A 12,148-nucleotide genomic window follows, 5' to 3' on the forward strand; every position below is an offset into this window, starting at 1 on the left:
CACAGATCACGATGGCATGGTATGGTCACCTCAGGATACCTTCGTCATCTTTCCTTTCTATATCACTTTGTTTGTCTCCACTAAGCACATATTGGCTTAAAACGGTTAAAATGCATTTATCCTATGCTTCATGTTTTTCCTTACTCAAACCCAATATGTACTACATAAAAAAAATATGGCCTCGGATAGGGGAACAATTTTCTTCTGGATAATCGAACCCCCGGCTAATCGATTATGACCTGTATGTATAAGCCCTAGAAGCTCGATAAATTGCCTTCCCTTCCCCATCAAGCTGTCCACGTAGTTTATGGGCATTCTCTTATATTCTGTAAAGTGGAACATCACAACTCAAATATGTGACAATACGACTTTGTTTGTGAAGGCTTCTTTAGACCCATCTAGACCTGGTGAAGTACATCCATAAATTTAGCTGCCGAGATTATTGCCATTATTTTGATCCTGAACTAACTTCTGTAAATCAAACCTATCAGCCAAAATTCACCATAAACGTCAAACAAATGAATCATCTCACTAAAAAACGATCTATGTTTCCGCTGGGGAAACATGTGCCCGTTAAAACTCTATTTTATGATTTTATGCTTTTATTATGTTCATTTTTATTACAACACACAGCATTGTTTCGCGATGGAAATAAATATCTTAATGCTATTCTCGGATTAGTCAACTTTGCTTTCAGACAACAGCGAATTTGGTTTTCAGATGCCTTTGCTGACGCCACGATCGACGGACGGTAGGATGCGACCGGACCTGTTCTCTGCTCATCACTTTTATTTTTTTTAATTTCTGCTAGGCGAGGCTATTTCCTTACAGAATCTGATAGCAACAGCAGTTAAATTAGTCTCGTTTTGCATGCTCGTCATGGCTTAACTTTAGTAGCGCTGCTTGCAACTCGGCTCGACACTGATAAAGTTGTTCCTCGATGGATGCTTTTGCTGTTGTAGTTGCAACTGATGAGACTGTTGTCGTCTTTGTTGTTGTTAAAATCTTCGTAGATGCTGCTGTAGTTGAAGCTTTTGTCGAACGAGTGGTAGACGTAGAGGATTCCGGTGTCATCCTTTGGGACACAGTAATTCGGTTCCGTGTTGTTTCGGGAGCTTTTGTAACGAAATCGAGTTTCGATTCTTGTCCACTGGTAGTCGTGAGGGATATCGAACCGATATTGATGCTTCTAAGAGTGGTAGCTCCCTTTACTTGTTTAGTTGATGCATTGGCGTTCGCTCTTTTCGGAGGACCATACTCGGTAGGTGGTCTTGGAACTGGAAGGTAAGCTGTTCCCGGGAAGGTGGACGCTCGTGGATCCAGTCCGATGGCAGCTGAAGTCTGTTTCTCCTGACGAGAGGAAGCATCCACGTATTCCGATTCTGGGGTTCCATACTCCAGGTAGATCGATGGCTGCTTGATATCGTATTCGTTGGACTTATACGGATTGTCCAAGCTGGAATCGCTGCAAGTGTTAGAATACTGTTCTAGCAACCGTAAACAGGATTCGTTTTTCGGTTTCTGAACATACGCATACAATCCAGTGGCATCGTACGGGGGATTGCGGAAGGGCTCGTGACCACCCTCGTAGTTGCCGAATCCCCCATCGTACGGAACGTGCGAATGGATGTAGCGTCCTCGATCGCCATCGTCGTAGTGAACGTAGCGATAGCGATCCAAATCTTCTACGTAGTCACCTGCAAGAATATCAATGGGATTCGTTAAAGCGCATGTTTTCCGGAGGTGATTAATTGCTTCCCGTGGTGTCTGAGTGTTTGCTGTGATATAGGTTAGTATCGATTTTTATAAAGTTTTATATTGTTAATGATGCTGCAAGGCGGAAGTGTGTGGCTGGTGTCGAAGACCTTGCAGGTAGATTTATTACTCAGATGAAATTTCCAATTTCGATGAGAAACGGCTGTGTTCCAATGAGGGTTTGTTAAAATCAATCATGTTTGTGTGTACTTATACCTACGATCTGCCAATCGGGGCTGCCTGATTCATTGATTGTGTAAGGGTGCGTCGGCCAATTTATGCGGTGCAAGTTATGAACTGGTGCAGAGTTAGAATTAATGTTTACAGATACCTTACCTCCATTTGTGTGGACGTATTTTCCATGATTTCCGTAGTTATACTTTCTCTTATTGTATTTGCCATCGTGGGCTGCTCGAGCAGATGTGCATGAAATGGTGCCCAGTATTAGGAATCCAATCTGAAAAAATGGTATGTTTCATTTTACTGTTGAAATTAGGCTATCATCTTATGGAAAAAATCTAACTATTGACAAGGTGCTTAATTTCATAAGATTTAAATGTTTCAATATAAAGGGTGATACGGTCAAAATTTGGTCAAGGGAAAACGCGTGTAAATCGGTGAAATCGTTTATTTAAAAAATCAAATTAAATTTCTTTTTCAAGTTCAATTAGTATAAAATTCAGGAAAAATATTCAGTTAGGCTTCCGCTTTTCCAAATCCGAATTGCCGGGCCTTACGCTTGACCCCTGCCATCAGATTTTGTACAGCCACCTTGTCCACCTTCTTCGCCGCAGAAAGCCAGTTTGCCTTGAACTGCTGCTCGCCCTTAGCAGTTTTTTTGGTCTTCTTTAGGTTCCGCTTGACAATAGCCCAGTATTTCTCAATTGGGCGGAGCTCTGGCGTGTTGGGAGGGTTCTTGTCCTTGGGAACCACCTGCACGTTGTTGGCGGCGTACCACTCCATGGCCTTTTTACCGTAATGGCAAGATGTAAAATCCGGCCAAAACAGTACGGAACAACCGTGTTTCTTCAGGAAAGGCAGCAGACGTTTATTCAAACACTCTTTCACGTAAATTTCTTGGTTGACAGTCCCGGAAGCTATGAAAATGCTGCTTTTCAAGCCACAGGTACAGATGGCTTGCCAAACCAGATATTTCTTTGCGAACTTTGACAGTTTCATGTGCTTGAAAACATCTGCTACCTTTCCCCTTCCTTTTGCCGTATAAAACTCCTGTCCCGGAAGCTGCTTGTAGTCGGCTTTGACGTAGGTTTCGTCGTCCATTACCACGCAGTCAAACTTCGTCAGCATCGTCGTGTACAGCCTCCGGGATCGAGCTTTGGCCGTCGTATTTTGTTTATCATCGCGATTTGGAGTCACTACCTTCTTGTAAGTCGATAGTCCGGCTCGTTTTTTGGCTCGATGCACGGTTGTAGACGATACACCCAGCTTATTTGCGGCATCTCGGAGAGAGAGGTTAGGGTTTCGCTTGAAACTACCGGCAACTCTCTTTGTCGTCTCAGCGGCTTCCGGTTTTCGATTTCCCCCCGATCCAGACTTCCTGGCTGTCGACAAACGTTCCCCAAACACTTTAATTACATTTGTAACGGTTGATTTGGCAACTTTTAGCGATTTTGCCAACTTTGCGTGCGAGTTGCTCGGATTTTCGCGATGCGCGAGCAAAATTTTGATACGCTGCTCTTCTTGCTTGGACGGCATTTTGACAACTGAAGAGTGAATTCCAAAATCAAAATAGGAGCAACATTCTACACACAAACACCTTCAAAATGAGGGGTGTTCAGGTTTTTTAAATGCAAAATTGAAAGAAATACGTCAAGTTGATATTGACCAAATTTTGACCGTATCACCCTTTATGTCAACACTGAAACTGACAACGCTCTATAACGGACAATTAAATGATTCGATAGAAGCAGGCCTTGACACCAGAGGAAGAGCATCTTCAGTAGTATGGGCTGGTGGAAAAATGATTTGAGAATGTGTGGCCAAATTCTCTTTCAATTAATATTATCAAATAAGGCTGATGAAAATAGTATTTTCATTTTATGTCGGAAATCACTCAAATAGGAGGAGGGGGATGAAAAAAAATGATAACTAGGAACGAAAAAAAGTTTAGATTTAGGATATAGTGAGGAGCGATTGACGATTTTGAGTAGGGCTGATTTTTCTGCCCCTTTAATATTTTTCAAATTTTTGAAGAAGGTGGGGAGTGTCTTAACATAAAAAAAATAAAAAATTGTATAGTTAATTCCATACATTTTTTCTACTTTCTATCGCTATTTCCACAAAGTTCAAAACATGGCCTTTTTCTCATCGAAAGAAGCAATATTTAACGAGAAATGGCTTATTTTCCGAAAATCTCCCTACTTAAAAACTGGTCTAGCCAACACTGGCGATGTTACATATGTCGGATTCGAAGGTGGAAAGTAGTATCCAATTTACTTTGGTACGGTCAATAGTACCATAACGATGTTAGCAATGAGCCCATCATCTTTTGCACGAGCTCTGTTTCCACTTGTTTTGCTGTCAAATTCCATTTCAGCTTGAAATCCTTCAGGTCAATTGAGGTTCTACCCTTTTTCGTCAGTATGTGCTTCACAATGAATCAATGAAAATGCTGAGGTTTTGACAGAACTCTGCTGTGGCTACCAAAGTATTTTACATTTCATCGTCCATATACAGTAGCACCAAAAACATTCTGTTGTGGGTTCAAAACTTGCTCAATTTAGATGGTTAGGTTTTGAACCCACCACAGTTTGCTTCTAGAGCTACTGTATATGGACGATCAAATGTAAAATACTGTGGTAGCCACAGCATATTTCTGTCAAAACCTCAGCAATTTCATTGATTAATTGACCAGTATTCCTCAATTGGCTTTAGTTCCGGAGTATTGGCCGGATTCATCTCCTTGGGAACCACTGTAACGTCATTTTTTGCTGTACCACTGTTTGGTGGAATTTAAGTAGTGGCAGTCCGGCCAGAATAGGCAATCCACCTAATGCTGCTCCAGAAAAGACAGTAGTCTCTTCCGTAGGCACTCCTCCTGTTAAATTTGATGGTTCATGGTCCAAGAAGTAACAAAAGTTTCGCTTTTCAGTCCACCACTGCAGATTGCTTGCCAGACAAGGAACATTTTTGGAAATTTCGATTTTTTATTATTTCCTCCTTGGCACTCTTGCGGTCAACCGAAATCCACAATTCCTGCTCAAGAATGTAATCGAAAAGTGCCACGAGTGGATAGACTGGGATTTTATAAATGAACTTATCCTGACAACCAATGCCTACTATGATTTTACAAACTCTAAGTTTGATTCAGAGAAATTTTGAAAAAAAAAACATTACTCAAAAAATGCCTTAAATGCCCTTCCGTGGTCAACCTTTAATAATATTCAATAGTAATTTCTTGTTCCTAAAGTTGATTCCTTCTTTAGAACATGAGCAGTAGACTGATACTAAATTTGAATTTTTCGCTCCAAGTGCTCTAACGGTTCCAAATCGTGCTTAATTAGCATCCCAAAATTTGAACTAATTTGGCACAAACCAGTTGAAGTTTATATGGAAATTACTACGGGAAATAAAAATTTGTTGTTTATTTCTATGTAACAATTCACCATATTGCTCTGTTTTGAAAAATGACAGCTGTGATTCCTGGAAATTTTCTCAGCAACAACTTTGTTGGAGATCATTTTTCGAAAAAGCAATCGATCTGAAAATACTCAAAAGTTATTTAGTTCTTTTGGAACTGGCTCCTTTTTGTATCTTGAGCTGTTCTTCCTCAGATAAAATAGTTCAATCAATTCAACTAATAGCGCCGCTGGTGGTGTAGTGGTAAGCGTGATTGCCTCTCTCCCCAAAAGACCTGGGTCCAATCTCTGATCACGTCACGTCTTCCTTCGGAAGGGAAGTACAGCCGTTGGTCCCCGGTTCATAAGTTGTTGGGTCGATAGGTAGGGTCCAGGTGAGAGAGCTGCTTCCTTAGCGTCCGTAGCATTGTTACTCAGTACGGAAAACAAGATCGACGGAAAAAAAATTAAGTTTTAGAAAAATTTATTCAACTGAAATGCTTAATAGTAATTTCTCTCTCTTGAATTTGAAATCCTTCTCAAAAACATGAGTAGTTCTTTGAGAGATTAAACCAAATGAATAACTCTGCTAAATGGAGTTATTCGAAGTAATGTCATATAGTCAATCTCACTCATTTAGTTAATAAATATCGTTTATTAATATGGCTGTTCTTGGAGATTTTTACCTCCTTTATCCAATGAGTTACACAACAAAAACATGAATTTTATTGGTGATGTAAACATCCATGCATGCGAAAATTCGTGCATGTAAATTTCTATTTCATGTAAACTAGCAGCTTGCAAGAAATGTTGATAACAAAAGTGGACAGTTGCATACAATATATAGAATGCTTAATGACATGTCTAATCAATTTACACGATTTATAATGTAAACTTGTATAATATAGCGGAAATTTACACTACTTTTTCAACTGTGTTTTCATTCTGAAGGATGTTACGATCAAACATTGGTCGACTTAAACTTGACACATTTCATTTAATCGATCATTCAAAACACCTGAACATCCCTCATTTTGTAGGTGTGTACGTGCAGAATGATGCCTCTATTTTGATGATGGCATCCAGGCAAAAGCAGCAACGCATCATCAATTTGGTCGAAAATCCGAACTACTCGCATGCCGAGTTAGCTAAATCTATAAAAGTGGACTAATCCACTGTCACCAATGTAATAAAAGTGTCCGGAGAACGTTTGTCGACAGCCAGGAGCCCTGGATCGGGGTGAAATCGAAAGTCGGAAGCCAGAGCGACGGCAAAATGAGTGGGCAGCGATTTCAAGCGGAACCCCAAACTCTCCGTCCGAGATGTCGCAAACAAGCTGAGAGTCGCAAATCAAGCTAAAAAACCAACAGATAGGGACCCCAAATCGCAACTATAAACACAGCCAAAAAATAGCAGTGGGTGGATGGTACCACCCACCGCATATATGGAGAGGCAACTGTAATTAATCTTATATGCAACGGAATTCATCTTTATCCTAAAAGATGTATTTCGTGTCTGTTATGACTCAACTTTATGTCAAAAATGACGCTCAATTTTTAGATAAACTGTACATGTAAGTGATCTTAAGCTGACATATAAGCCTCAGAGCACCTACATGTACAGTGTATCTCAAAATTAAGCGTACAGATGTCATTAAAGTTTAGAAAAAAAAAACGGCTGTAAAGCCTAATTTACAGGAATACGTTTCTGAATTTTTGATGCTGAATCATCATACATTTATCAATTAATGGTGGTTTTGGTTGCGTATATTAAAAGTAAGAGCTGTTTAAGAAAAGCGCTTTTTATAAATACCTAAATATCTTGGAATACAATGAACTAAACATCTTGAAATTTTGCTCATTTTGAGTCATAATAAAGATCAGTAATACCTATTCAACTAATTTTTCTAAAATTCTTCCACTTAAAAAGGGTTAAAAGTTCGAGCGTTTTACAAAATTAAGTCCTGCTTCATACAGGTTCTTCAAATAAAGGACAAAACTATAGCGAAAAATCAATAAATATCTGTTTAACCACCAGCCGTGATTTTAAAAAATATATATCTAATTACAATGTTTAAAAAAATCCTTTAGGGTGTACACTCAATACACTGTATATACATTTTTTCATGTGTGTAGCTTATCTGTAGGCCCCAAATTTTGACCAGTTAATCCTCAAAACTATCCTTCTAACCTCAAACTTGGTTAAGGAGTCTACCCTAATAAAAAATAACCATAAACGAACGATAACCCAAATCATTGAACTATTCCACAAATGGTTTGGATGATACCCAGAACACGTCGTTAAGCAAATTAACCATACAATTTTTATTAGGGTAACGCTGGAAGCAATTAAATCCATAAATTTCCTCAAATTGTCTATGCTATCCGGCTTGACATTTCATCACCAAGTTATTTAAATGTAATTAACATTACTAAAAATCCTCCACTAAAATCACACAATCCATAAATACACCACATTTCCAAGGATTTCCGACCCATCACGATCAGCAACGCTACATTTCACGAATTCCTCCGCTACTGTGTGTATCACCATGTGCTGTTTCAGCCGCAGGCAAGGCCGCGAAAGCATTTGCATTCTAAGCTGTCCATATTTCGTATCACTCGTAAAATAAATCACCCGGTATTCTTTCTCCACTTTGGATCCGCATATTTTGTGCAATTTTCCTCCCAACGCGTCGCACTTAGTAACGCCACTAAGGCTGTCCACCCCCGTACCGTGTGGATCGGTATCCACCTAATCCATCTGGAATGTCCCACCACAACATCCCTTGCGGCAATATCCCGATCACACTAAAACTCCACTTATAACGCACACCTCTGACATTCGGGAACCGATGCGGGTATAAATTTCTCGATGTTATTAGACTTGACTCACCAAAGGTGTTGCCACTGCAAATTTCATCGTGCTGGTGCTGATGCTGATGCTGATGCCCGGGGAATGCTGGATCTGTTGTTCTGCTGCTGCTAGTCACTAGTTCGTTAGCGCGGCCCTGCCGAGGACGTTTCCTAAGTACTTCTGAATTCTGTAGTAATTTCAATCAAACTAAACTGAGTTTGCAGCAAAAGTCTCATTAAATAGTACTGCACGTACGGACTGAGTACTCTTAGCAGAGCCGTGACGTCGGCGGCGTCATCGAATATTCCACGTTGATCCGGTAGTAGCCAGCCAGAGTAAAAGTGTCGACGACGGTCAATCGATAATTGTAGCTGAAAATATGCATTAAAAATTTATTTTACGATGGGAGATTCACTTTGTTTGTTCACGAGGGAGGACACGAACGGACATTCCCCAAAAGCGTTCACACTTGGCTGCAGCGGGGAGAGATCCTAAACGGTACATGAATCGACTTAGTTCGGTGAAGATTTACGGAAACTTTGATTATTCGACATTTTGTTCGGAATTTCAGCCTCTACCAAACCGAAGAAGTTCGATCAAGAATCGTATCACCGAGGTGGTCAGGCCATTTTTGGACCATTGCTCAGACGGTTATCGGTTCTGACCATACTGGTGTCCGGTGAGTTGCATCTGAGAGTCTCATAACCTCACCAAGGTCAGTCAAGGCAGTTAACAATTTTTGACGGTCGCTTACAATCCGTCCGGTCTCTTTTCGGCTGGTAGTGTGTCGTATGGTCGGTAGTTGGAAAGTTTTCAATCAAGCTCAGTGGGAAATCAATTAAGCGGTAGTCCGGGACGAGATCGTCTTTCCTAGTGTGTCATGCTGTGATGATTAATCACCTGATAGAGATTGAATAAATTTTCGCCCGGTGACAAGAAAGTGGCGCGTAATGATGGTACCTCGCACTTTATCGATGCTGATTTGCATCAGGAAGGGAGGCGTCTGAAGTTGGGCTGGGTTGGGTTGGGATTGAGTGAGACGTGGTTGTATTTTATGACCGTGTGGACGTTGGCTGCGATTCAGAGTTCACGATGAGCAAATTCTTCAGCGGAAGGCTTTTTCTTCACTAGACTAGAGGATCGTAATTTTTGCTGAATGCTTTTAAAGGTTCATTTAGTGTCTACTTAGCGATGACCACCAAATCAATATTTGTGGTGGTGGGTGTAAGTGGCCTCAAGTGGATTTATTTGTGCGTCTGATATCCATGGATTATTTTTTATTATGTGGGTTTTAGTCGGGAAAGGCAATAGTTGGTATTTGAGTTCAATCTCTTTATTAGTATGATGCTCATTCCCAAAACCGGAAAGAAGTGAGCATGCATAGAAACGTCGAGTAATGCTAAGTGATTGAAACCCAAGAAGCACTCAGTCCAATACTACTTTCAAAATGAGTTTAATTGTTATATTCCCTAATATTTTGTTAGTATTTCCTGCATGAACTTTAATTGATTAAATTAATAACAAATAATTCGAATGTTTGAAAGAGTGATTATGGAATGGGGAATTCAAATGAATGCTCTGAGCAGAAATTTTCTGTAATCCTACGAGTTCCATAGCAATTTCAGGTCCCTCTATAATGAGTACTCCGTAAAATTACACAGGAAAATGGGGAAATGGTAATGTCGGCCTAAATGCCCCTAATTTGGGCCCATATATAAATTCAGCAATCGATTAAATTTTCAATAGCGACCAAAAGTATCCGTCCCAATGACGCGTTCATCTAGATAAAATGGATAAATAGCTGGTTTTTAGCGATGGGCCCAATCTTAGATCCATAGGCCAACATTAGAGCCATTTCCCTTAAATAGAAAATTCTAGAGGAATTATAAAAATAATGTCATGGCATTTGTGAGGAGAGTTCTAAGGATGCAATTCTGATGATATTTCTAAAATAATAAGTCATTTCTGAGCATAATTACGAATGAATTAATAAAAGAGCTTCAAGGGAATTTCCAAAAACAATCCAAATGGAATTGAATTGTAAGCACAGATATGATATAAGACAGAATTTGGGGTCGTGACATAAACATGGACCCAGATGGCCAATAGATCGTCCTCCGGAATATCCGGAACACCCGTAAATTGGTTAATCCATGAAACTGAAACGTGCCGCGTTTTTTTTTTTGGAACACTTGGAACTGTGATGTAAGAAAATTTTTTGAGTCGTGACGTAAACGTGGATCCGGATGGCCATAGAACCGTGCGTTGGAAGATCCTGAACATCCGTAGAAGTGGTAAATCCATAAAACTGATCCTACAGCTCCACAGTTTTTTCCACAGATATTAGGAACTGTGATATTAGAATTAATGTGGGGTCGTGACATAAACATGGATCTGAATGGCTACGAGCATCAGCCAAACACGATCTTGTTTATACGAAATTCCTCGACATTCCTCCACAAAGTGTTCAGCATTGGCTGAGAATTTCAAAATGGCTGAACCTTTGCCATAAATCTTGAATTGAACCAGCTCACTTTAAATGCGCATGTGTGTGTGTGTCCGTGCACATTTAGCAATACAGTTGTATTCGCGCAACCTGGTCTATACAAAGTGTGGAGATCTAGCTTTCACGTATGTGTTGGTAGTGGATAAAATGTAAACATTTCAGGAGACGATAAAAAAACCCATGTAACTCTAGTATCAGTTTCATAGAATTAGCACTCTTACGGATGTTCCGGACATCCCGAAAGACGGTCCCATAGCCATCCGGGGCCTTATTTATACCATGACCCCAAATTCAAAAAACTGTGGAGCTCTAGGATGAGTTTCATGGATTTAACACTTTTACGGATATTCAGGATCTTCCGGAGGACGGTCCCATAGCCATTTTGGGCCATGTTTATGTCACGACCCCAAATTCATTCTTAAATCTCAGTTCCTAATGTTAAAAAAAAACCCACGGAGCTCATGGATTTACCACTTTTACGGATGTTCCGGATCTTCCGTTGTCTCCAGGATATGGCTAATTATGAAGAATTGTGTCCATTAATCTAAATTATAGATCTTAAACTACTTGTAAAACCTATAAACACATCTTAAAAAATTGTAACGACTCGCTTTTAAAAAAGTAGAAGACCCTATTTTCAGCTTTTTTTGACGAAGGACTACGTCTTTCGGGAAGATGGGGGTACACTTTATGAAAACCAGAAAATGAAATTATGAAAGATTTTGAACGTTGATAGCTTAGCTGCCCCTGGACCAATTTCAAAAAATGTATCATTGTTCGATCAGAAACATTTCCACGCATCGATAACAATGCTTTTGACTGTTGATTTTTAAATTGAAACTATTGATTATGTGGTAAATTTCAAGCATTGTCCAAAAGTTTCAAAATAACTAGCAAATCCACCAATTACGTACATGTATGTGCTGTTTCCCCAACACAGTCATCAGAGAATGGTTCGTAGATGAAACAAGTCTAAGTGGCATTTGCCTCCGATCTTCGGGCGTGTAAAAATAGGAAAGATGCAATTGCGGAAAATTTGGCTGCCAATTCAGAGCCACACGCTCCCAACGACCACACAAAAAGCTCTCCCTTTTTTTTTCCTTGGATTTGTTTTCTGGCTCGACGTGGTGGTGTCAAGCGTATTTCCGGTCTGATCGAGGAAATCCGAGGTGTGCTGAAGGTGTTCCTAGAAAATATGATCCGTGATGCCGTCACCTACACTGAACACGCCAAGCGCAAAACCGTCACGGCCATGGATGTGGTCTACACTCTGAAGCGACAGGGACGCACTCTGTACGGTTTCGGAGGTTAAAACTTATCACCAACATAACAAAACAGCCCTTTTCAGGACCACCAAGTTCATTTCAGAAAAGAGCTAGAATAGAGTAACCCATGATTCACCCATTCAATTTGTCACTAAATACATCAAAATGATACAAAAATCAAATAATTT

General features: G+C 40.0%; 1 protein-coding gene across 2 annotated transcripts; it reads right to left on the reverse strand.

The window, feature by feature from the left end:
- Positions 1 to 629: 629 nt before the first annotated feature.
- Positions 630 to 8,395, reverse strand: LOC135700898 (uncharacterized). Of its 2 annotated transcripts, XM_065221565.1 has the most exons (4): positions 8,229 to 8,395; positions 2,092 to 2,212; positions 1,532 to 1,697; positions 630 to 1,465 (listed from the first exon to the last, which is right to left on the reverse strand). In XM_065221565.1, the coding sequence occupies exons 1-4, from the start codon at positions 8,253 to 8,255 to the stop codon at positions 856 to 858; spliced, it is 924 nt and encodes a 307-aa protein (XP_065077637.1). In that variant the 5' UTR covers positions 8,256 to 8,395; the 3' UTR covers positions 630 to 855. The 2 variants fall into 2 exon arrangements, with proteins under 2 accessions (XP_065077637.1, XP_065077636.1); XM_065221564.1 differs by having other exon boundaries at positions 630 to 1,697.
- Between the last annotated feature and the right edge of the window lie 3,753 nt (positions 8,396 to 12,148).

Source organism: Ochlerotatus camptorhynchus, unplaced genomic scaffold, assembly GCF_037179485.1.
Source record: "Ochlerotatus camptorhynchus isolate MF236.1 unplaced genomic scaffold, CSIRO-AGI_Acam_v1.1 ptg000144l, whole genome shotgun sequence".
Lineage (NCBI taxonomy): Eukaryota > Metazoa > Arthropoda > Insecta > Diptera > Culicidae > Ochlerotatus > Ochlerotatus camptorhynchus.

What these genes read in the sequence shown, in the direction of transcription:
- LOC135700898 (XM_065221564.1), bottom strand. Translation starts at nt 8,255, where the DNA reads ATGAAATTTGCAGTGGCAACACCTTTG. An exon ending in TTGCAGTGGCAACACCTTTG is followed by an intron (nt 2,213 to 8,228) that starts GTGAGTCAAGTC and finishes CCATTTTTTCAG; the next exon opens with ATTGGATTCCTAATACTGGG. An exon ending in ATACGTCCACACAAATGGAG is followed by an intron (nt 1,698 to 2,091) that starts GTAAGGTATCTG and finishes ATATTCTTGCAG; the next exon opens with GTGACTACGTAGAAGATTTG.